The 24,655-nt window shown below is 43.6% G+C and overlaps 3 protein-coding genes across 7 annotated transcripts in view; 2 read left to right on the top strand and 1 right to left on the bottom strand.

The window, feature by feature from the left end:
• RHPN2 (rhophilin Rho GTPase binding protein 2) overlaps positions 1-2,869 on the top strand; it is a 59,963-nt gene extending 57,094 nt beyond the window's left edge. Inside the window, exon 15 of the mRNA XM_047711376.1 lies at positions 1,514-2,869. Within this exon, the coding sequence (XP_047567332.1) occupies positions 1,514-1,774 (261 nt within the window). The 3' untranslated portion in view covers positions 1,775-2,869. The remainder of the gene's footprint in view (positions 1-1,513) is intronic.
• A 1,572-nt stretch (positions 2,870-4,441) lies between these two features.
• FAAP24 (FA core complex associated protein 24) lies at positions 4,442-7,590 on the bottom strand. Of its 4 annotated transcripts, none has more exons than XM_047712547.1 (5): positions 7,482-7,590; positions 7,178-7,296; positions 6,941-7,080; positions 6,601-6,753; positions 4,442-5,052 (listed from the first exon to the last, which is right to left on the bottom strand). In XM_047712547.1, the coding sequence occupies exons 2-5, from the start codon at positions 7,281-7,283 to the stop codon at positions 4,804-4,806; spliced, it is 648 nt and encodes a 215-aa protein (XP_047568503.1). In that variant the 5' UTR covers positions 7,284-7,296; positions 7,482-7,590; the 3' UTR covers positions 4,442-4,803. The 4 variants fall into 4 exon arrangements, with proteins under 4 accessions (XP_047568503.1, XP_047568504.1, XP_047568502.1 ...); XM_047712548.1 differs by having other exon boundaries at positions 7,473-7,588; XM_047712546.1 differs by having other exon boundaries at positions 7,468-7,561.
• A 260-nt stretch (positions 7,591-7,850) lies between these two features.
• The window catches only part of CEP89 (centrosomal protein 89), a 72,737-nt gene continuing 55,932 nt past the window's right edge, over positions 7,851-24,655 (top strand). For both annotated transcript variants that reach the window (XM_047711698.1, XM_047711697.1), the window contains exons 1-3: positions 7,851-7,991; positions 9,800-9,906; positions 22,547-22,705. In XM_047711698.1, the coding sequence (XP_047567654.1) occupies positions 7,953-7,991; positions 9,800-9,906; positions 22,547-22,705 (305 nt within the window). In that variant the 5' untranslated portion in view covers positions 7,851-7,952. The remainder of the gene's footprint in view (positions 7,992-9,799; positions 9,907-22,546; positions 22,706-24,655) is intronic.

Genomic DNA, 24,655 nt, shown 5'->3' with positions numbered 1-24,655 from the left:
TCCACACTTTGGATTGCGGTGGGCACTCCTCCATGGAGCGCATTTGGAATTCTGCTGATCTGACCAAGAGACCCCAGGCCTAGAATTGGGTCCTGCCTTCTGGGAACTAAGCTGTGTGTCCTTCAGCAAGTTAATACCCTCCTTAGTAGAATTGTTTCCTCGTTTGTACAAAATGGGAAGAGAGCCGGGCTCCCTATCGCAGTGAGTCAGAGGAGTGCCTCAGGAATATTTGGAGAATGGGCAGTGGGGAGCATGGTGCTTGAGGACAAGAAAAAAGGGAATGGCAGGAAGGGGACAGACATGGGGGTGTGAGCTGGGAGGGGGACATAGGGAAAGTATAGCACAGTGTTATCAGGAGGACATGTGTGGGGCTTCGAGAGATATCCAGGAGAGAAGGAATGGATTTACTAGGATAATGTTAGGAGTGCCAGGTAAAGAGGTGCCCGGTAGAGGTTTGGGGTCGGGGTTAGAGTTCCGAGGGAGGCCAGTCGGCTTGGCGAGTATCCCCCAGTAACGTGCAGCCCTTTGGGTGTGGGCCTGGGGGGAGGCAGAAGGGTGGAGTTTTAATTAGACTTGGCATTGGCTGGTTGAAATACGGGAGAGGATCGAGGGTATTTGTAAGGGAGTGCTCATAAAGATGCATAATGGACTTTGAGCAGGTAAAGGTTGAAAGATGTTTGCAGGCGTGAAATCTACACCCAGGACTGTTTATTATTGTTTTTAACGGGAGTGTGCATACCTGTCCTGTAGAGTATGGTGGGAGTAAATGGCAGTTTTATAGAAAAGGAAAGGGCATCTTCATCCAAAGGACCCAGCCTCCAAAGGGACAATTTAGAGTGAATATACCTTCTTTATTGTCCCACCTCTCGAATTCCTTGATTTCTATTACGAATATCGTCCCCTGCCACTTTAGATACGTGGTACATATATTTAAAGGCCTGGTTTTGGTGCCTGGAACATGGTAGATGTGCAGTAACCATTTGGTGAACAAAGCAATTCCAATGTTAGGCAAACATTGGAAGCTGGGGATAACCCACATGGAAGGTTCCAGAAAAAAAGTATCTGCAGGTTTCCTATTTGAACCCCCCACAATCTTTTAAAAGTTAATAATAGTGCTTACTGGGCACAGAGTTTCAGCTGGGGAAGATGAGAAAGTTCTGAACAGAAATCATGGTTACTTCAGGGGAAAGGCCTGGAAGTCAAGGTACAAGGGACGCCTACTGTTCAGTATATGTATTTTCTTATTGTTGAGCATACATATTACTTTTACAAATAGAATTATTACCTTAAAAAGTGAGTAGTGGTCCCTAGCCTAAAATGAACCTATTCCTTAAAAGCTTTGTTTTTAAGAACCTAATTCTATGTAAGCGTTAAGTCACCCAAGTTCCAGAATTTTATCAACTTTATTTTAAAAAGGATGCCGTAAGTGGAGAATACAAGCCTCAGACCTTGCAATCACTTATCAGTGATCCTGAGGACTTCTAACACCATTTTTCTTCTTTCCCATGTGCAGCATAATAAGTGTGCAACATACTCTGTGGGAATGCAGAAAACCTACTCCATGATTTGCCTGGCCATAGATGATGATGATAAAACTGACAAAACCAAGAAAATCTCGAAGAAGCTTTCTTTTTTGAGTTGGGGCACCAACAAGAACAGACAGAAGTCGGCCAGCACCTTGTGCCTCCCGTCGGTTGGGGTTGCGAGGCCTCAGGTCAAGAAGAAGCTCCCCTCTCCCTTCAGCCTTCTCAACTCCGACAGTTCTTTGTACTAATGTGAAGAAACAAAAAACGTCCAGGCCCCAGATGTCTCCGGTGCTGATCAGGCCTTCATATTTGTGCCACAATGGGAAATTTCTCAACATTCGCAAATCCCATTTTCTCACTGGGTAAACTCACAGTTGGTAGGTCTTCGTGAACGAAAGTAGTAAGAAACCTCGAGAAATCTGGGGAGTGTCACCATGTTGCTGCAAGTTATTTATTATATAAAGTATTGTAAATAGGACGGTGTGGAAAATAGGGCTATTTTTAATGGCTACAGTAACAATTTGTAGTTACTATCAGAATTAAATAGGGTTACCTCTGTTGGTCCTACTTATAATCATTTCTAGCCTTGGGTAATAGATCATTCCTTAATTCAGAATTCATGACCCCCAATTAAGGCAGCTCAAGGGACTGTAACGATTTAGTTTTATTACTAAGTTAGTATTACTAAGAAATGTTCCGAAGAGCTACTTCCTAAGGGGAATTCATGAACCTAAAATGTTAAGATTTTATGATTATCTCTACATAATATGAATGCTATTTCCAGATAAAGTCTAGTGCCAAATTTGTCATAACTTACCAGATAAAAACAAAACAAAACAATAAAACCACACACAATTTAGGAGCCGTGTTGCTTCTAGTCTGACGTCATTTATAAGTTGCTAACACAGTGGCAGTGTTAGATGAGGACACTATCTACAAGGTAGACGATATGCTGTTTGATACTCAAAACGTTTTTGTTTCAAGTAGAAAATACCTAATTATATATCTTAAGAGTCTTTAAGATGAGTTAGAAACATTTTATAAGGTAAGATATGATTCTAGTTTAAAGCTCTATTTGACTTTTTAAAGTGACTTTCTTACCTGTCAATTTCTCTTGCCATAAGTTGGATGATGCTGTGATTCTAGTAAGATTCACAGTTGACATAGTACAAGTTACATAGCTAAAAAATAATAGCATTGTACTCTATTTTTGAGAATTAACAAGAACATAAATATTTTCTAGTGTGCAATATCAAAAGGGAAGCAACCACATTTGGGGAAGTGTATCCACTGCTGTTAGGGACATTTTTGTATAAATATTTAAATAAACATTCATTTGCCTGAATTGATGTTCTGGTTTTTTTTTTTTTTTTTTTTTTTTTACTTTTTTGCACTTATTTCACTCCTCATTCAAATTGTTTCTACTGTAATGCACAAAATGTTCTTATGCTTTGGTTTTTATGACTAACGTTTCACAAACCAGGACTTACAGAAGTTTTAAGTTATCTTAGTATCTTTGAAAATGTGGCATCTTTAAGTGCATTTATGTTTTTAATTTAAATTCAGTTAATTAACATGTAATGTATTAATTTCAGAGGTAAAGGTCAGGGATTCATCAGTCTTATATGATACCCAGTGCTCATTACATCACATGCCCTTGGTGTCTATCACCCAGTTACCCCATCCCTCCACCCCCTCTCCTCCAGCAACCCTGTTTCCTATGATTAAGAGTCTGTTATGGTTTGTCTCCCTATTTGATTTTTTTTTCCTCTTCCCCTGTGATCCTGTTTTGTTTCTTAAATTCCACACACTAATGAGATCATATAATTCTTTCTCTGATTGACTTATTTCACTTAGCATAATACTCTAGTTCTATCCATGTTGTTGTAAATGGCAGGATTTCATTTTTTTAATGGCTGACTAGTAGTCCATTATGTATATATACCTCCTCTTCTTTATCCATTCATCTGTCGATAGACATCTGGGGTCTTTCCATAGTTTGGTGATTGTGGACATTGCTGCTATAAACATTGGGGTGCAGGTGCCCCTTCGGATCACTATGTTTGTATCTTTGGGGTAAATGCCCAGTAGTGCGACTGCTGGGTAGCTCTATTTTCAACTTGTTGAGGAACCTCCACTCTGCTTCTCAGAGTGGCTAAATGCGTGTCTTTTTGGAGCAGCCAATTGTACCTTTCATCCCCAACCCGGGCTCTCCTCTGTGGATGCGTCTGCCCTGCCATTTTCTTACAGATCTGCCTCGTGTTGGGCTGTACACTGCCAAACACATTCTTTTCCTCCTGCGTCTACCCTGGCTTTTTACCTTTAAAAGGGAACTCCAAACTCCAGGCGGTGTTCAGAAGGCATGCTCAGTGACTAAGAACAAACTGTGCAGCTACCAGGAAGGGAGGGAGGGAGGGAGGAAGAAAAAAAGGCAGTACAATTGTTTATTTACACTGGCAACACCCTTAAAACAGCAAGCGATATTAAGACCACGTTGGAAGAACACTGGCTCTGCCACCAGGAACAAGGGGTTTATGATACACAGCACAGCGCTTCATTGTAGGTCTGGTTCCTTTAGAAGGTCACATCTACCTCCTGATCTGATTAGACCTTTCCATGATAGACACTGGTCAATCTGCCCAGGCCAGCTTTTTGCTGAACTTGAGAGTCCATTAGTAAACTCTCTCAGGAAGATCCCCATGGGCTCATTATCTCTCTCTTTTGAAGACTTTTTTTAGATTGATTTATCTATTTTGAGAGAAAGGGAGAGGGAGAATCCCAAGCGGACTCCATGCTGAACACAGAGCCCAGTGAGGGGCTCAAGCTCACAACTGTGAGATCATGAGCTGAGTCAAAACCAAGAATTGGACTCTCAACCAATTGCATCACCCAGGGGTCCCTGTTTTTGTGTGTGTGTGTGTGTGTCTGTCTGTTTTGGGTTTTTTTAAGATTGTGTTTTTTTTAAGTAATTGGTACCCCCAAGGTGGGGCTCACTCACAACCCCAAGATCAAGAGTCACATGCTCAACTGACTGAGCCGACCAGGCGTGCCCTCCACGCCTCCTCTTCCACTAGCAGCGCGAGGGCCGTGCTATCTGGAGCCCACTAACTTAAACGCCCATACCCAGAGAGCAAGACAGGGTAACTGGCAGCTTCCGTGCACGCCTCACCCCAGTCACTCATTACGTGCTGTGAAAGGAAGGTCTTTGTTCTCCAATTTTAAAGATGAAAACTGAACACGATCCAGTAGCTTGCGGTCCAAGCTGTGAGAAGAGTCGTCAGCTGGGCTGTGTGAAGAAGGCCTGAATGTGCTGTGCTGCTGCTTGTCCCACGACTGGCTCCAGTTCTCGGACGGAAGCATTACTTAGCTGTTGGATACTTGGGAACTTCTGAAGCAGAAGGGGGGCTTTAACTTTTCCAACTCCTGGGATCTGTTGCACAGTTCGAAGGAGGGATAGCTCAGGGATCTGACCCCGTTTCTTACTGAGGAAAGGGTTCTTACTGGGCTCTTTGGTTTGTTCTTGAACCTAAACCAATAGTAAAGGGAAAGCACATGAGCGCCCCCTAGAGGACTGGCAGTTCTCTTAAAAATTTACAGAAATTTAGTTTTCTTTTTCTATTTGGTCCAGCTTCACTTACCCACTACAAATGTTTTCAATATACCATGAATATAATTTTTTTAAATTTTTTTAAAAGATTTATTTATTTATTTATTTTGATAGAGAGAGAGAGAGAGAGAGGAGATCACAAGTAGGCAGAGAGACAGAGGCAGGGGGTGGGGAGAGAGGGGAGCAGGCTCCCCGCTGAGCAGAGAGCCCCATGTGGGGCTGGATCCCAGGACCCTGAGATCATGACCCGAGCCGAAGGCACAGGCTTAACCCACTGAGCCACCCAGGCGCCCCCCATGAATATAATTTTTCACACAACAGCAAAATTATTGAAAGAGGAACCATATGAGTACACAAAGGACTAAGAGAAAATCTGATTAAAACTTGGATTTTCAGAATGCTTAGGGTAAAGCAATGCAAACATACTCTGAGGAATTCAAACATGTTCCTGTGGCCCAAAAAATGATTCAGTTGTATAGGATTAAATTTTTTTTTAAGATTTTATTATTTTTTTTTGAGAGTGAGACAGAGTGACCACACACGTGTGCACAAGTAGCAGAGAGGGGCAGAGGGAGAAGCAGACTCCCCGCTGAGCAGGGAGCCCAATGCAGGACTTGATCCCAGGACCCTGGGATCATGACCTGAGTGGAAGGCAGATGCTTAACTGACTGAGCCACCCAGGCACCCAGTGTGGGATTAAATTAAAACTAAACTGGACCTGCTTGGTACAGGACCTGGAGAGAGCTTGCCTGTAAAAGGAGAAACCCAGTTTTCAGTTAGTGGTGCATATAGGAAGGCAGTCGATAGCATTACATCAGGAGAAGTTAGGACCAGACAAGCAAGGCATAAGGTGGAGAAGGGAGAGAGTGACCTATGAACGACATGGGGTGGTTCTCAATCCTAGCTACACATCAAAAGGGAAATTTAAAATCCACAGTACAACACAAATTAATGCTTAAGGCCCTACCCTGACATTCTGATTTTTATTGGCCTGAGGTAAGGCTCATGTATTGTTGTTCTTAAAAGTTCCTCAGGAAATTCTCAAGCACAATCAAGATGAATATTAAGTGAAGACTGATTGGAGAATCAGGTTTTTTGTTTTCTAAAAAAGGATCATCTGTGGGGCACCTGGGTGGCTCAGCTAGTTTTCTGCCTTCGGCTCAGGTCATGATCTCAGGGTCCTGGGATAGAGCCCCAAATTGGGCTCCCTGCTCAGCCTTGAGGCTGTTTCTCTCTCTCTCTGCCCCTCTGCCCACTTGTGCACTCTCTCATACATGAATAAGTACATAACTAAATAAAGGATCATCTGCTTTGGACTGCAGCTGACCACAGGTAAGTGAGGACTACTGTAGACAGGACTGATGGATTGCACCCACAGCAAGGGCAACAGCTGGAGTGATAGATCCAGAAAGCTCAGGTGAGTCTGTAAGGCAGGGCTCCTGCAGAGGAGGAGGAATCAGTACTTACCAGCTGGGTGATAAGGCAGGACGCTTCCATTGGGCTGGCCACTGGAAGCAACACCATCCCAAGGTCCAGCACCGTAAACTTCTGTATGGCCGAGAAGTACTGTTCACTCATCTGCGTTTTCTCAACTATTACAATCCCTTGAAGATTACTGGACTTTAAAAGGAAGGAAAAAACCGAAACAGTAAACCATTTTGTAACAAAACTACCTCCAGTGTAAGAAAGCTCTCCGTCCAAGAGTGCTTCGAACGGCCAATGGTTGTATATAAATTATTCCAAAGGATGGAGGAGGGGGCGGATGGAAGTCAATTTTACCTTTCGGTGTCTTCAATTCGGTACTTACATTTCTAACCCGAACAAGCCTCTTCCTGTAGCCATTTCCTGCCACCAAATCAGCTTCGGTGACATAAAGAATGCAAGATCTGCTTGACAAGTAAAAATCTACCGGTGCCAGGCCATCCTCAAACACGATTTTAATTTTCCCTTAGAACACAGACAAGAAAAAGGAGTTCGTGAGGACGGTAGGTAGCACGTTTTGAAAAAGCTTAGGAGAGGGCTTATGCACAGGCAGCCCACCAACCTTGCATCCCCTGCGCGAGCTGCGACCCGCGCCACTTCTCGTTGGCCACAACATGCCCAAAAGGCACGTGCATGGGGCCTGTGCCCTCAGGAGGGTTCCTGGCCATCGGCGGCCTCGACCTAATAAGGAAAACAGAAGACGGCATTTGAGCAGGCTCTTCCGCACACGGCCCCACGTCCCCCTCCCAGCCGGGGCCCCTCCGGCAGGAGCCCGCTTCCAAGGTCTTTAAAAGACCAAATTATTTGCCAAAGTCTAAGACCCAGGAGATTCCCGTCCTGGTAGCCGCGTGCCTCATTTTCGTCACCTGCTGGCTCCTGGCACCCCTCTCTCGGTCTGCGCAACGGCTGCTGGCGCCCTCAGCCAGGAGACCCTCAGCTTTCGCCCGAGGCGCGCCACTTCCGGTTTCCCTCCAGGGCGCTGGCCGGTTTTTCATCCTGCCCGCCCTCCACCTCCCACGGGGCCGGATAGGCTATGGTGTTAGAGATCGACACCTGATCTGGCCAATAAGAGGACGGATCACGCACTGTTTCCGCCCCGGAGAATTTGAATGCGAACAGCTGGTTGCCAAGAGCTACGGGGCAGAGTAACCTTGGCTCTGACTGGCCGAGGAGAAAGGAGAGCCAATGGAAGACGAGGTTGTTGCGAAGTGCATTGCGTAGAAAAAGCGTCTCGGGCTTAGCCTGCGGGAGGAGCTCAGGTTCCACGGAGCGGTCCTCGCTTGTTAGGGAATCTGCGCGTCCGTCCAGCCCTGGTCCGGCCACTCCCCGCACCAAGGATGCTCCAGGGGTTTCGCAGGGGCCGCAAGAGTCAGTTTGTAAGTAGATCCCGGGGGCCAGGAGTTAAACGGGAATGGGTTGGGATTTGGCCTGCGGTTGAGGCCAGGTAGCAGCGCAAAATGACGTTGTTTCCCCCTCGAGAGGCCCTGATTTTTTGTGTTCTAAAGCATCCTCTATCCCAGTGTGGGGCTCGGTCAGACGGAGGCGCCCTGTCTCCCCTGCCGCGTTTCCGCAGGTGTCGGGGAGCAGTCCTGCCGGCACAATCCTACTCCACCGCTGAATATGCCCCAGTGGGAAGTCGTTCTAGAGTCCTCCCTCCGCTACCCACCGCGTAACCCCATCAACCAAGTTCTATAGATTCTTCCCGCCACCTATAACCTGCAGCTGTTCCCGCCTCCACCCTAGCTTCCAGCATCTTCCTGGCATCTCTCTGGCTGCTGCTGCAGCTCCTCGCTGTTTCTCCGCTTCCAGTCTTGCCCTGGGCCCGTCTTCCACGTGGAAGCCGGGGGGATTCTAATAAAACGGACATCTGTCCGTGCTGCTGCGCTCCTTAAAACCCAGTGCCTCCAACTCTCTCTCTCACTCTCTCTCTACCCCCTCTCCCTCCCTACCCCCAGCCATTTCTTCTTTTCGTTCAGGCCTTTGCTGTTCCTTCTGCCTGGAATGCTGCTCTCCAAACCTTACCATGGCCACTGTGCCACTGTAGGCGCCTACTCCCAATTTCATGCCTTTCACTGCCTGAGGAGCCTTTCCAGGGGTCAGTTTCGGTGGGTGTTCCTCACTGAGACACAGGTTCTCCTTAGTCACGTATAAAAACTTAAATGGGAACAATCACCACTCTTACCTCCAGCGCATTCTTCCAGGCTCTCCTCAGAGGAATACTTGTTATTTCTAGAACATTGCCGCGGTGTCTTGTTTCTTTCGTTGTTCATGCTGTTCCTTCTTCCTAGAATGCTTTTCCATCTCATTTCCCACATGTGAGAGCCGTGGCCATCTTTGATGACCCAGTCTAAATGCCTCTGTGATTTTTCTTCAGCGGGACATTAGAGGTCCCCTTGCTGGCCGCCAGACCGGGAGGAGCTCTTCCTTCCCTGTGCCATCCCAGCACCAAATTTGTGTTTACCTTTCCCTTGGCACTTTCTATAATTCGTGTTACGTGATAAGTACTTGGGTGTTTTTCCCTCCGTACTCTTATTACCTTGTCGATGAAGACAAATTTTCTTCATTGCAATCTAGGTGTTTTGCCTTTAGTAGGTGTGGATATTGACTAGTACTTAGAGAGTGAAGGTTGGGCTATACTCAGAAACTTCTGAACGACTGCCAGGTGCCTAAAACCAGATTCTCTGATTTTCATTGTGTGTAGGAGCTAGTTTTCGCTCTTCTGCATCTTTGAGGTAAACTGTCTAAAATATTTATTAAGCTTCCACATGGTGTAGACTAATGGGGGGAAGTGCTTGAGTTCCAGGGTTGATAAAGACAAGAACATTGCCTGCTCTCCAGAAGCTTCCATTCTGCAGGTGAGGCAGCAAGTGAGAGAGTAGGGTTATTGGAGGTCATGCTGTGAGGCTGGAGGTCCTAGAGGGTGACTCTGGGGGATGGTCAGGTCCCTCTGAGGAGGAAGGACAAGAGGTTCCCCACAATGGCCAGATGTAGTGGTGTTCCCCTGGGTGAGCATCCTTGCCTGGCCATATGGGAATTGGGTTAGGCAGGGGGAGGACTGGGTTCCTGGTGGGGTTAGATCCCTGGGTGGCCAGTGCATGTGTCCCCTTTCAGACCTCACGCGGGGTGTCAACAGGACCCAGGTAATCCCATACACCAGTGACACTGCTGGGTTTCATTTGTGCAGAAACACATCATCCATGGCTTTCTACCTGCAGCCAGCATCGCACCAAAGCCAGCTGTGCCACGCACACCTCCTCCCCGCAGCCCCAACCCTTCTCCAGAGAGACCAAGGTGAGTCTCAGGTGGACAGCCATTAGATTCACATCCTTTGAAATGTTTATCTTGGTTCCATAATGAAGCACTTAATATGGTTTCTCTGTGAGATAATGATCTGTCCCTTTCAGGTGTATGGAGTTTGTTTCATAATTGTAGTGTTCCAGATTAAAGCATTAAAGCCCGAGTGTATAGGTTCATAGTATGTTGAAAGGAATTTGAATTATGCACAGAATTTTCTTTTGAAATACAAGTCTGCCTTTTAAAAGAGCTGATTTGGGGGTACCTGGATGGCTCAGTGGGTTAAAGCCTCTGCCTTCAGCTCAGATCATGATCTCAGGGTCCTGGGATCGAGCCCCACATCGGGCTCTCTGCTCAGCAGGGAGCCTGCTGCTCTGCCTACTTGTGATCTTTCTCTTGCTCTGTGTCAAATAAATAAATAAAATCTTAAAAAAGATTTTGGGGAAAGAAGGAAAAGGATGTTCACTCCTCAGAGCCTGGGATTCCCCCATCTTCTGGTGCTCCCAGCATCAGAGAACTGACTTTCTTTTATACCTAACATCCCTGCCTGTGCCTTCTAAGGGCTTAGACACAGGAGAATTTTAGACTATTTTTTATCCATAAAAAAACATGGATACATGGCTTAACACTTACCATTGTGTTGACAGAACTAATTTCGTTCAAGGGTGGTACCTTTGTTTTAGTGTTCTTTGAAATTAGAATATGGTATGCCTCCTGAGGAAAAAAACACTTTGAAATATTTTTAGTGTTTGTTTTTTCCTTAAGTACCATGTTGCTAACAAGAAGAGCCATTTATTAGTGTTTACCCCGAGCCAAGGACTGTTGTAAGTCCTTCAGAAGCATTATTTCATTCCATCCTCTCAACGAACCTCTCAGAGAGGTCTTGTTGGGCTCTCTAGCTCGGGTTCAAGTGCCTGCACTGGTGCAAAGTGTTACTACTGGCAAGCTTGGCCCCAGTACACCTATGGGTCTGTCTCCCCAGCTCTTCAGTGTCTGTATGACCAACCCTGACGCTGTGTCATTAGGGCTTCCGTGTTTCTGTGGCAGCAGTGATGGCGAGAGACGGTTAGCTTTACCTTCCATCCTCAAGCAGAAAAACCAACACATTTATCTCATGGCAAGCATGTTGTAGGTCGATTAGAAAACCTTTGTTGTCTCCTCTACTCTACAAAAATATCTTCCTGGATTATAATGTTTATAAACCAAAAATAATCCAAAAGGCTTTGGCAAATGTGGCCTATTTCCACATTTTTTTTAATTTATAGGAACTGGCGTTCAAATTACACTGAGATGTTACCACGCTTCATGTGAAGTGTCATAGTGTAAGAATCCTACAGCCATTGACTTCCATCTCCTCCTTCCCATCCTTCATGTTACTGTTGCCCCTTCTAATTCCATACATTATAAATCCCACAGTGTATTATTATTATTTTTGCCTTAGCAGTCTTTTTATGTTTCTTTTTTTTTTTTTAATTTTTATTTTTTTATAAACATATATTTTTATCCCCAGGGGTACAGGTCTGTGAATCGCCAGGTTTACACACTTCAGAGCACTCACCATAGCACATACCCTCCCCAATGTCCATAACCCCACCCCTCTTCTCCCAACCCCCCTCCCCCCAGCAACCCTCAGTCTGTTTTGTGAGATTAAGAGTCACTTATGGTTTGTCTCCCTCCCAATCCCATCTTGTTTCATTTATTCTTCTCCTACCCCCTTAACCCCCCATGTTGCATCTCCACTTCCTCATATCAGGGAGATCATATGATAGTTGTCTTTCTCCGACTGACTTATTTCACTAAGCATGATACCCTCTAGTTCCATCCACGTCGTCGCAAATGGCAAGATTTCATTTCTTTTGATGGCTGCATAGTATTCCATTGTGTATATATACCACCTCTTCTTTATCCATTCATCTGTTGATGGACATCTAGGTTCTTTCCATAGTTTGGCTATTGTAGACATTGCTGCTATAAACATTCGGGTGCATGTACACCTTTGGATTACGTTTGTATCTTTAGGGTAAATACCCAATAGTGCAATTTCTGGGTCATAGGGTAGTTCTATTTTCAACATTTTGAGGAACCTCCATGCTGTTTTTCAGAGTGGTTGTACCAGCTTGCATTCCCACCAACAGTGTAGGAGGGTTCCCCTTTCTCCACATCCTTGCCAGCATCTGTCATTTCCTGACTTGTTAATTTTAGTCATTCTGACTGGTGTAAGATGATACCTCATTGTGGTTTTGATTTGTATTTCCCTGATGCCGAGTGATATGGAGCACTTTTTCATGTGTCTGTTGGCCATCTGGATGTCTTCTTTACAGAAATGTCTGTTCATGTCTTCTGCCCATTTCTTCATTGGATTATTTGTTCTTTGGGTGTTGAATTTGCTAAGTTCTTTATAGATTTTGGACACTAGCCTTTTATCTGATATGTCATTTGCAAATATCTTCTCCCATTCTGTCAGTTGTCTTTTGGTTTTGTTAACTGTTTCCTTTGCTGTGCAAAAGCTTTTGATCTTGATAAAATCCCAACAGTTCATTTTTGCCCTTGCTTCCCTTGCCTTTGGCGATGTTCCTAGGAAGATGTTGCTGCAGCTGAAGTCAAAGAGGTTGCTGCCTGTGTTCTCCTAAGGATTTTGATAGATTCCTTTCTCACATTGAGGTCCTTCATCCATTTTGAGTCTATTTTCGTGTGTGGTGTAAGGAAATGGTCCAATTTCATTTTTCTGCATGTGGCTGTCCAGTTTTCCCAACACCATTTATTGAAGAGGCTGTCTTTTTTCCATTGGACATTCTTTCCTGCTTTGTCGAAGATTAGTTGACCATAGAGTTGAGGGTCTATTTCTAGGCTCTCTATTCTGTTCCATTGATCTATGTGTCTGTTTTTGTGCCAGTACCATGCTGTCTTGATGGTGACAGCTTTGTAATAGAACTTGAAGTCCAGAATTGTGATGCCACCGACTTTGGCTTTCTTGTTCAATATTCCTTTGGCTATTCGAGGTCTTTTCTGGTTCCATATAAATTTTAGAATTATTTGTTCCATTTCTTTGAAAAAAATGGATGGTATTTTGATAGGAATTGCATTAAATGTGTAGATTGCTTTAGGTAGCATAGACATTTTCACAATATTTATTCTTCCAATCCAGGAGCATGGAACATTTTTCCATTTCTTTGTGTCTTCCTCAATTTCTTTCATGAGTACTTTATAGTTTTCTGAGTATAGATTCTTAGCCTCTTTGGTTAGGTTTATTCTTAGGTATGTTATAGTTTTGGGTGTAATTGTAAATGGGACTGACTCCTTAATTTCTCTTTCTTCTGTCTTGTTGTTGGTGTAGAGAAATGCAACTGATTTCCGTGCATTGATTTTATATCCTGACACTTGACTGAATTCCTGTACAAGTTCTAGCAGTTTTGGAGTGGAGTCTTTTGGGTTTTCCACATATAGTATCATATCATCTACGAAGAGTGATAGTTTGACTTCTTTGCCTATTTGGATGCCTTTAATTTCCTTTTGTTGTCTGATTGCTGAGGCTAGGACTTCTAGTATTATGTTGAATAGCAGCGGTGATAACGGACATCCCTGCCGTGTTCCTGACCTTAGCAGAAAAGCTTTCAGTTTTTCTCCATTGAGAATGATATTTGCGGTGGGTTTTTCATAGATGGCTTTGAAAATATTGAGGTATGTGCCCTCTATTCCTACACTTTGAAGAGTTTTGATCAGGAAGGGATGCTGTACTTTGTCAAATGCTTTTTCAGCATCTATGGAGAGTATCATATGGTTCTTGTTCTTTCTTTTATTAATGTGTTGTATCACATTGATTGATTTGCGGATGTTGAACCAACCTTGCAGCCCTGGAATAAATCCCAGTTGGTTGTGGTGAATAATCCTTTTATTTTTTATTTTTTTTTATTTTTTTTTAAAAGATATTTTTTATTTATTTGACAGAGAGAGAGGTCACAAGTAGTCAGAGAGGCAGAGAGAGAGGAGGAAGCAGGCTCCCTGCTGAGAGGAGAGCCCGATGCGGGGCTCGATCCCAGAACCCTGGGATCATGACCTGAGCCGAAGGCAGAGGCTTTAACCCACTGAGCCACCCAGGTGCCCCTGAATAATCCTTTTAATGTACTGTTGAATTCTATTGGATAGTATTTTGGTGAGAATTTTCGCATCTGTGTTCATCAAGGATATTGGTTTGTAGTTCTCTTTTTTGAAGGGATCCTTGTCTGGTTTGGGGATCAAGGTGATGCTGGCCTCATAAAATGAGTTTGGAAGTTTTCCTTCCATTTCTATTTTTTGGAACAGTTTCAGGAGAATAGGAATTAGTTCTTCTTTAAATGTTTGGTAGAATTCCCCCGGGAAGCCCTCTGGTCCTGGGCTTTTGTTTGTTTGGAGATTTTTGATGACTGTTTCAATTTCCTTACTGGTTATGGGTCTGTTCAGGTTTTCTATTTCTTCCTGGTTCAGTTGTGGTAGTTTATATGTCTCTAGGAATGCATCCATTTCTTCCAGATTGTCAAATTTGTTGGTGTAGAGTTGTTCATAGTACGTTCTTATAATTGTCTGTATTTCTTTGGTGTTCGTTGTGATCTCTCCTCTTTCATTCATGATTTTATTTATTTGGGTCCTTTCTCTTTTCTTTTTGATAAGTCTGGCCAGGGGTTTATCAATCTTATTAATTCTTTCAAAGAACCAGCTCCTAGTTTCGTTGATTTGTTCTCTTGTTTTTTTGGTTTCTCTTTCATTGATTTCTGCTCTGACCTTTATGATTTCTCTTCTTCTGCTGGGTTTAGGGTTTCTTTCTTGTTCTTTCTCCAGCTCCTTGAGGTGTAGGGTTAGGTTGTGTACCTGAGACCTTTCTTGTTTCTTGAGAAAGGCTTGTACCGCTATATATTTTCCTCTCAGGACTGCCTTTGCTATGTCCCACAGATTCTGAACTGTAGTGTTTTCATTATCATTTGTTTCCATGAATTTTTTCAATTCTTCTTTAATTTCCTGGTTGACCCATTCATTCTTTAGAAGGATGCTGTTTAGTCTCCATGTATCTGGGTTCTTTCCAAATTTTCTCTTGTGATTGAGTTCTAGCTTCAGAGCATTGTGGTCTGAAAATATGCAGGGAATGATCCCAATCTTTTGATACCAGTTGAGACCTGATTTAGGACCGAGGATGTGATCTATTCGGAGCATGTTCCATGTGCACTAGAGAAGAATGTGTATTCTGTTGCTTTGGGATGAAATGTTCTGAATATATCTGTGATGTCCATCTGGTCCAGTGTGTCATTTAAGGCCTTTATTTTCTTGTTGATCTTTTGCTTGGATGATCTGTCCATTTCAGTGAGGGGAGTGTTAAAGTCCCCTACTATTATTGTATTATTGTTGATGTGTTTCTTGGATTTTGTTATTAATTGGTTTATATAGTTGGCTGCTCCCACGTTAGGGGCATAGATATTTAAAATTGTTAGCTCTTCTTGTTAGACAGATCCTTTGAGTATGATATAGTGTCCTTCCTCATCTCTTACTATAGTCTTTGGCTTAAAATATAATTGATCTGATATACGGATTGCCACCTGTGCTTTCTTCTGAAGTCCATTAGCATGGTAAATTGTTTTCCACCCCCTCACTTTAAATCTGAAGGTGTCTTCGGGTTTAAAATGAGTTTCTTGTAGGCAACATATAGATGGGTTTTGTTTTTTTATCCATTCTGATACCCTGTGTCTTTTGATTGGGGCATTTAGCCCATTAACATTCAGGGTAACTATTGAGAGATATGAATTTAGTGCCATTGTATTACCTGTAAGGTGACTGTTATTGTATATTGTCTCTGTTCCTTTCTGATCTACTACTTTTAGGCTCCCTCTTTGCTTAGAGGACCCCTTTCAATATTTCCTGTAGAGCTGGTTTGGTGTTTGCAAATTCTTTCAGTTTTTGTTTGTCCTGGAAGCTTTTAATCTCTCCTTCTATTTTCAATGATAGCCTAGCTGGATATAGTATTCTTGGCTGCATATTTTTCTCGTTTAGTGCTCTGAATATATCATGCCAGCTCTTTCTGGCCTGCCAGGTCTCTGTGGATAAGTCTGCTGCCAATCTAGTATTTTTACCATTGTATGTTACAGACTTCTTTTCCTGGGCTGCTTTCAGGATTTTCTCTTTGTTGCTAAGACTTGTAAATTTTACTATTAGGTGACAGGGTGTGGACCTATTCTTATTGATTTTGAGGGGGGTTCTCTGCACCTCCTGGATTTTGATGCTTGTTCCCTTTGCCATATTGGGGAAATCCTCTCCAATAATTCTCTCCAATATACCTTCTGCTACCCTCTCTCTTTCTTCTTCTTCTGGAATCCCAATTATTCTAATGTTGTTTCGTCTTATGGTGTCACTTATCTCTCGAATTCTGCCCTTGTGGTCCAGTAGCTGTTTGTCCCTCTTTTGCTCAGCTTCTTTATTCTATGTCTTCTGGTCTTCTATTTCGCTAATTCTTTCTTCTGCCTCATTTATCCTAGCAGTAAGAGCCTCCATCTTTTATTGCACCTCATTAATAGCTTTTTTTATTTCAACTTGGTTAGATTTTAGTTCTTTTATTTCTCCAGAAAGGGCTTTTTTATATCCCGAGAGGGTTTCTCTAGTATCTTCCATGCCTTTTTTGAGCCCGGCTAGAACCTTGAGAATCGTCATTCTGAACTCTAGATCTGCATATTACCAATGTCTGTATTGATTAGGTCCCTAGCCTTCGGTACTGCCTCTTGTTCTTTTTTTTGTGGTAAATTTTTCCACCTTGTCATTTTGTCCAGATAAGAGTATATGAAGGAGGAAGTAAAATACTAAAAGGGTGGCAAAGACCCCAGGAAAATATGCTTTAACCAAATCAGAAGAGATCCCAAATCGTGAGGGGGGAGAAAGGGGATAAAAAGAGGTTCTGGGGTGCCTGGGTGGCTCAGTGGGTTAAAGCCTCTGCCTTCAGCTCGGGTCATGATCCCAGGGTCCTGGGATCGAGGCCCACGTCGGGCTCTCTGCTCAGCGGGGAGCCTGCATCCTCCTCTCTCTCTGCCTGCCTCTCTGCCTACTTTTGATCTCTCTCTCTGTCAAATAAATAAATAAAATCTTTAAAAAAAAAAAAAGAGGTTCTGAAAGAAAAAGAAAAAAAAAGATAAACAAGTAAAAAGAGAAAATGAATTAAAAAATATATAAAAAAGAAATATATATATATATATATTAGATAAACTAGTTAAAAACGTTAAAAAAAAGAAAAGGGTAAAAGTTTAAAAAAATTTTAGCAGAGGAAGAGAGGAAAAAAAATTGAAAAAGAAAAAAAAAATTAAATTAACTGTAAGACTAAAGAATCATAGGGAGAAAGCCATGAGTTCCATGCTTTGCTTTCTCCTCCTCTGGAACTCCGCTGCTCTCCTTGGTATTGAAACTGCACTCCTTGGTAGGTGAATTTGGTCCTGGCTGGATTTCTTGTTGATCTTCTGGGGGAGGGGCCTGTTGTGGTGATTCTCAAGTGTCTTTGCCCCAGGCGGAGTTGCACCGCCCTTACCAGGGGGCCAGGCTGAGTAATCCGCTCGGGTTTGCTGGGTTTGCTTTCGGGAGCTTTTGTTCCCTGAGCGCTTTCCGTAGAGTTCTGGAGGGCGGGAACGAAGATGGCGGCCTCCCGGTCTCCCGCCCGGAGGAGCCGAGAGCTCGGGGCCCAACTCCTCAGTGCGCCCTCAGAGAACAGCACCCACCTACTCCCGTCTCCCTGGCCTCCGGCCACGCTCCGAGATGACCAAGCCTGCGACCGGTTCAAGGTAACCCCGAGCTGAAGGCTCACTCCTCAGCTCTGTCTCTGTAGCCGGCTTCCCCGTTCTAATACCTGTAAGCTCTGCGACACTCAGACACCCCGATCCTTCTGTGACCCTGCGGGACCTGAGGCCACGCTGACCCCGCCTGGGCTTCACCCCGGTTAAGCCTCTGGAGCGATGTCCCTCAGCGGAACAGACTTTTAAAAGTCCCGATTTTCGGGCTTTCTGCTCAGCAGGGAGCCTGCTTCCTCCTCTCTCTCTGCCTGCCTCTCTGCCTCTGTCTGTCAGATAAATAAATAAAATCTTAAAAAAAAAATAAAAATAAATTAAAAAAAATAAAAATAAAAGTCCCGATTTTGTGCTCCGTTGCTCCGCCGCTTGCCGGGAGCCAGCCCCTCCCCCCGCGGTCTATCTTCTAGTCGCTTTGGATTCACTTCTCAGCCAGTCCTACCTTTCAGAAAGTGGTTGATTTTCTGTTTCTAGAATTGCTGTTCTTCTCTTCGATCTCCCGTTGGATTTGTAGGTGTTTGCAATCTTTAGATAAGCTATCTAGCTGATCTCCTGCTACCTGAAGTAGTCTCAGCCTGCTACTTCTCCGCCATCTTGACTCCTCCCCCTCTTTTTATGTTTCTTAAATAAAATTGGTTTAGGTATAATGGACTTAAACTACATATTTGAAATGCATCATGTTACGATCTGTATTTACACCCATTAAACCATCACTGTAATCAAGATTATAAACATATCCATTATCCCCCAGGTTTCCTTGTGGCCCCCTTTGTAATTTCTACCTCCTGTCCTTCTCTCCCCCTTCCCATTCCTCTGCCCAGTCCACCCTCGGCCCCATCTCCCCGCCACAACTGAGCTGCTTTCTGTCACATTAGATTAGTCTGCATTTCCTAGAATTCTATACAAGTGGGATTACACAAAATAATTATGCCAGCTTCTCTGATTTAGCGTAATTATTTTGAGATGCATCCATAATGTAGTGAAAATCAGTAATTCATCCTTTTTACTGCTGAGTAGTGTTCCATCATATGAATAATGAATATGTCACAGTTTGTTTCTCCATTTACCTGTGGATGGATATTCGAGTTGTTTTCAGGTTTTACTATTTTAAAACTAAAGCTGCCATGAAAATTTGTGTACAAATCTTTGTTTCCTACACATGCTTTCGTTTTTCTTGAATAGATACCTAGGAGTAGAATAGGTAGGTTATAGACTTGGTGTATATTTGTTAAGTAACTGTCAAACTGTTTTCTGAAGTTTTAATTTATGTTCTGACCAGCACTGTGTGAGTTCCAGTTACATCCTCACCAATACTTGATTTGGGCAGTAATGTGTGTGTGGGGGGGGTTTATAATTTAGTTGACATTAGTTCTAACTCATATTGCCTATTGATAGGATTTTGGAAGTGGTGACAGTGCATAGGTAACAATGTATAGAGCTTGTTTGGTGAATCTCCATCTTCCTTATGCTTTCTGGGTTACCGTATACTGATTTGGTGTGGCCCATTCCTTATTCCTTTGGCCCAGGCAGCTCTGTTGTACCTGGAGTCCATGCGCACATCTGAAATTCCCAAATCTTTCCTTGCAGATTTCTGGATATCTCTACCCAAGGGGGTTTACTTATTGAAACTCACTCCACAGATATGCCTTTGAATGTAAATTTTGGACTTTCTAAATAGTATACTTTGTAGTATAATATAGTACAGTTTATATAGTATACTAAGTAGTATACTAGTAGTGTAGTAACATCTCATTGTGGTTTTATTTTGCATTTCTTTAATACCTAAGGTTGTTGAGCATCTTTTATGTTTATTTGCCATTTGTCTATCTTCTTTGGTGAAGTGTGTATTCAAATCTTGTGCCCCCACTTCTGAAAACTGGGTTGTTTGTGTTCCTATTACGGTATTTTTAAAAAAGATTTTATTTATTTATTTGATAGATCACAAGTAGTCAGAGAGGCAGGCAGAGAGAGAGGGGGGGAAGCAGGCCCCCCACTGAGCAGAGAGCCCGATGCGGGGCTCGATCCCAGGACCCTGAGATCATGACCTGAGCCAAAGGCAGAAGCTTTAACCCACTGAGCCACCCAGGCTCCCCCTATTACGGTATTTTGAGACGAGTTCTTTATTTATTCTGGATACAAGTCCTTTGTCAAATCTGAGATTTGCAAATATTTTCTCCCTCTATGTGGCTTGTCTTTTCTTTCTCTTAACAGTGTCTTTCAAAGAGCAGAAGTTTTTAATTTTTATGAAATTTATCATAACAATTTTTTTCTTTTACAGATTATGATTTCAGTATCATATATAAGAAACCTTTGCCTGACCCAAGGCCACAAAGATTTTCTCCTATATTTTCTTCTAGAAGTTTTATAGTTTTGGGCTTTGTATTGTGGTCTATGATGCAATTAGAGTTTATTTTTGAATATGATGTAGGAGGCACAGATTTAAGTTGATTTTTTTGCACGTGGATATCTGGTTGTTCCAGGACCATTTGATGAAGAGGCTATTGTATTAGCTCCCTGCTGTTGTGTAACAAATTACACCAAAACTTAGTGGCTTAAAGCATAAAACAGTCACATTTTTTATCCCATGTCTCATGGTGCTCCTTTTTTAAAAAATTATTTGGGGCGCCTGGGTGGCTCAGCAGGTTAAAGCCTCTGCCTTCGGCTCAGGTCATGATCCCAGGGTCCTGGGATCGAGCCCCGCATTGGGCTCTCTGCTCACTAGAGGGCCTGCTTCATCCTCTCTCTGTGCCTGCCTCTCTGCCTACTTGTGATCTCTGTCAAATAAATACATAAATAAAATCTTTTTTTAAAAAATTAAAAAATTGGGGCGCCTGGGTGGCTCAGTGGGTTAAGCCGCTGCCTTCGGCTCAGGTCATGATCTCGGAGTCCTGGGATCGAGCCCCGCATCGGGCTCTCTGCTTGGCAGGGAGCCTGCTTCCTCCTCTCTCTCTGCCTGCCTCTCTGCCTACTTGTGATCTCTCTGTCAAATAAATAAATAAAATCTTTAAAAAAAAAATTAAAAAATTATTTTCTCTTTGTGTTTCATTTTGGTTGTTTTTTCTTGTTTTGCCTTTAATTTCACTAGTCTTTTCTTCTGCAGTGGGTGATTTGCTGCCTGTCCCATAAGAGTGTAATTTTCAGATCTCAAAGCTCAAGCCTTTTTTTTTCCCCCCAAGTCTTTTTTAATACTCTCCCATGTTTCTACTTAGCTTTTTGAACCTATGGAATACAGTTATAACTGCCTTTTTTTTTTTTTTTTTTTTTTTTAAAGATTTCGTTTATTTACCTGACAGAGCAGGAACACAGGCAGGGGGGTGGGAGAGGGAGAAGCAGGGTCCCTGCTGGGCATGGGTCTCAGTCACAACCCAAGCAGAAGGCAGATGCCCAACGACTGAGCCATCCAGGCACCCCAATAGCTGTCTTAAAGTCCTTCTCTGCTAATTCTTACATATGCGTTCATTTTCGAGTGGGTTTCTGTTGATTCTCTCATCATTTTGGGTCGTGTTTTTCTGTGTCCTAGCGTGCCTGGTTATCTTGGATTGCGTACTAGATGCTGTTGTGTCACCTTGTTGAATGCTACATATCTTTGTATTCCTACCCGTCTTCTAGAATTTTGTTCTGGGATGCATTTAAGTTTCTTGGAACCAACGTGATCCTTTAGGTCTTGTTTTTATGATTTGTTAGGTACATCTGAAGTAGTGCTCAATCCTGGGCTAATTACTCCCCACTACTGAAGCAAGACTTTTCCAAGGACTGTACTCAATGTCCTGTAGATTATAATTTTTCCCATCTGTCTGCTGGGAACAGGCATTGTCCCCCAACCATGTGTAAGCACCTGGCACTGATCCTCGAATCATTGTTGGTAGTTCTTCCCCCAGCCTTGGATAGTTTCCTCACATTCGTGCACCGAGGAATGTTTTGCCGAACACTCAGGGGGCTATCTACAGATTTCTGGAGCTCTCTCTGTTCAGCTCTCTCCTTTCCAGTCCTCTGTCCTGCAAATTCTGTCCGCTGTGCTGTTCCTGGACACTCAGCTCTGTCTCCACAGCTCAGGAGGTCCACCTGACCACTGTGCCATGACCTGGAAATTCTCTGAGGCAGTAAGCTGACACAGTTGTAAATCTGTTGCTTTGTTTTGCTTTTTCAAGTGGGAGTGTATATTTATTACTCTGTCTTTCCAGTATTAGAGTTTTGAATAATTTGCAAGTGTTTTTAAAAATGCCTTTTAAAATCTTTTATATCTTTTTTGGGGGGCACCAGGGTGGCATAGTCAATTAAGTATCCAGCTCTTGGTTTCAGCTCAGGTCCTGATCTCAGGGTCGTGAGAGCCTGGCTCAGGCCCCACACTCAGCATGGAGTCTGCTCGAGATTCTCTCTCCCTCTGTTCCCCAACTTGTGCGTGCGCACGTTCTCTCTCTCGCTAAAATAAATAAATACGTATCTTCAAAAAAATAATTTAAAAATAAAATTTTTAATATTTTTTATATCTCCCATTTTTGCCCCCCATTCTGATCTTTTATTTTAAAAGGAAACTACTTTAAAAAAAAAAAAAAAGAAAGAAAAGAAAACTACTTGAATAGAGACTGCTTAGATTAGAGACCTGGACCCATCTCCTTAATAGGGAATCTTGGACAAGTCATTTATATTTTAGAAAAAAATGGAGATGGCAGTAATATGCATCCATTCAGTTGGTGTGATAATGAAATGAGGCACATAACAGCCAGCGGGCTCATAGTCAGTGGGGACACACTGCACATGGAGCAGAAGGTCACCCTTCAGTAATTCTCATGACCTGTCGTTCAGCCTTCAGCTTGCTGGTTTGCCTCTCACCTTCTCCCTGGCATGTGTTTGTCTAGATCTGCTCTGGCTGCAGTCATCCTAGCAACAACGCTGACCGGCCGGACTGTTGCCATTCCTCAGCCTCGCCAGAGATCCCTGTCTGAGAGTGACACGACCTGCGTCGAAAAGGACAGTTTCATCGAGCCCTATGCCACCACCTCCGAGCTGAGGCTTCGGTGAGGATCCTGTCGCCGGCTCTGCTGCGTCTCTGACAGACGTGCCCCAGCTCATGTGTGCGTGCGTGCTTGTGCGTGCCTGTGACTGGAGTTACTACTCAGGTTTTCATCACCAGGGGTCAAAGGGACGCTGTCCTGGGACATTGATTGCTTTTGACTCCTCTCCGAATTCTCTCTTGGGTGGCTCTTGTGAGATTATGGCTCGTGAAAGCCCTGGGTGTTTTCCTGGCTGTACAGAGCTAGCGAGTTCAGGGCAGCCTTCAGCCCCTCATGGGACTGTCCCGTGCCACCACCTCGATGCGAGAGCTGTCACCCACCACCTCTTGTGTGGCCCTCTCTGAACATTGCTGCTGATTTTACCATCTTTGGCACCTATATTACAACCTTTTCTCTTCTTTCACATCATGTGCTCTGTTGTTTGAGCTGGGCGACCGCCGACGTCGGGCTGGGCGGTCAGCAAGGTTTCCTCGTAGGAGGAGAGCACTGGCAGCAGAGCTGAGGAAGGGAAAGCCTCAGGGGCTTGGGGGAAATGGTCAGTGTGGGGCTCGGATGAGCTTTCAAGACAGAAGAGGGAGCATGACACAAGGACAGATGTGGGCAGCTGAAGGAAGATGTTTGTGGCAGGGGCTGGGGCACTTGGGTGAGGTGGGCAGTCATTCAAGATGGCCTGGAGGAGTGGGAAGGGGCCAGCCTGGTGATGCCTTTGGTGGCTCATTCTGAGGTTTGAGCCTCCCCACCCCCTCCCGCTAGCTTTAAGGGCTTATGGGGTAGGGTTGGGGGAATACATGACCAGATTAGCCTTTTATCTTTCATGTTTATTCAATTTTGTTTTTTGAGGGTTTGTGTGTGTGTGTGTGTGTGTTTTTTTTTTTTTTGCATACCTTTTTATGCAGTAAGATCTGTCAGTCTTTGTAGTTTCTGACATTATTGTGAAATCTAATTTTTTTTTTTTTTTTTTTTAGATTTTACTTATTTATTTGTCAGAGAGAGAGAGGGAGAGAGAGCGAGTACAGGCAGACAGAATGGCAGGCAGAGGCAGAGGGAGAAGCAGGCTCCCTCCAGAGCAAGGAGCCCGATGTGGGACTCGATTCCAGGACGCTGGGATCATGACCTGAGCCGAAGGCAGCTGCCCAACAACTGAGCCACCCAGGCGTCCCCATTATTGTGAAATCTAGAAAGGCCTTCCCTATTCTTTTTTTTTTAATTTTTTAATTAACATATAATGTATTATTAGCCCCAGAGGTACAGGTCTGTGAATTGCCAGGTTGGCCTTCCCTATTCTGTTAATGCTCACTTATTTCCTTCTAGGACATGTTAATATTTTTGGTTTTCACATTTTAATCTTGACTTCATTCTGAGATGTTTGAATATAGCCTGTTTTCCTCATAAGAATTTCACTTTAGCTGGATTAGAATTTTTTTTTTAAAGATTTTATTTATTTATTTGACGGAGAGAAATCACAAGTAAGCAGAGAGGCAGGCAGAGAGAGAGGAGGAAGCAGGCTCCCTGCTGAGCAGAAAGCCCGATGTGGGGCTCGAACCCAGGACCTGGGATCATGACCTGAGCCGAAGGCAGCGGCTTAACCCACTGAGCCACCCAGGCGCCCCATGGATTAGAATTTAAAGATGAGGAAATGATCTTAAACTTCACTAGAAAGAATGAGCAGATAAGACCAACAGAGGAAATCCAGAAAGAAAGAGTTTTGACTTGGGAGAGGGCTGGATTAGCCACATCATACTTAAAATGCGTAGTTGAAGTAGTGTAAACAGTAGGGCTGGCTATATAGAGAGGTGCATGTAGTTGAAGTAATGTAAACAGTAGGCTGGCTGTATAGAGAGGTGCGTGTGGATGCCCTGAGGGAAACTGGGGTTTGCATGCCGGGTGATGGTTTCATTCAAGACCACTTCACAGAGCAAAGAGGAAGGAAGGGATTCGACAGTATAGTGATTA

This window comes from Lutra lutra, chromosome 17 (assembly GCF_902655055.1).
Source record: "Lutra lutra chromosome 17, mLutLut1.2, whole genome shotgun sequence".
In the NCBI taxonomy this organism is placed as follows: Eukaryota; Metazoa; Chordata; class Mammalia; order Carnivora; family Mustelidae; genus Lutra; species Lutra lutra.
This window is presented reverse-complemented; position numbering and strand designations above follow the sequence as displayed.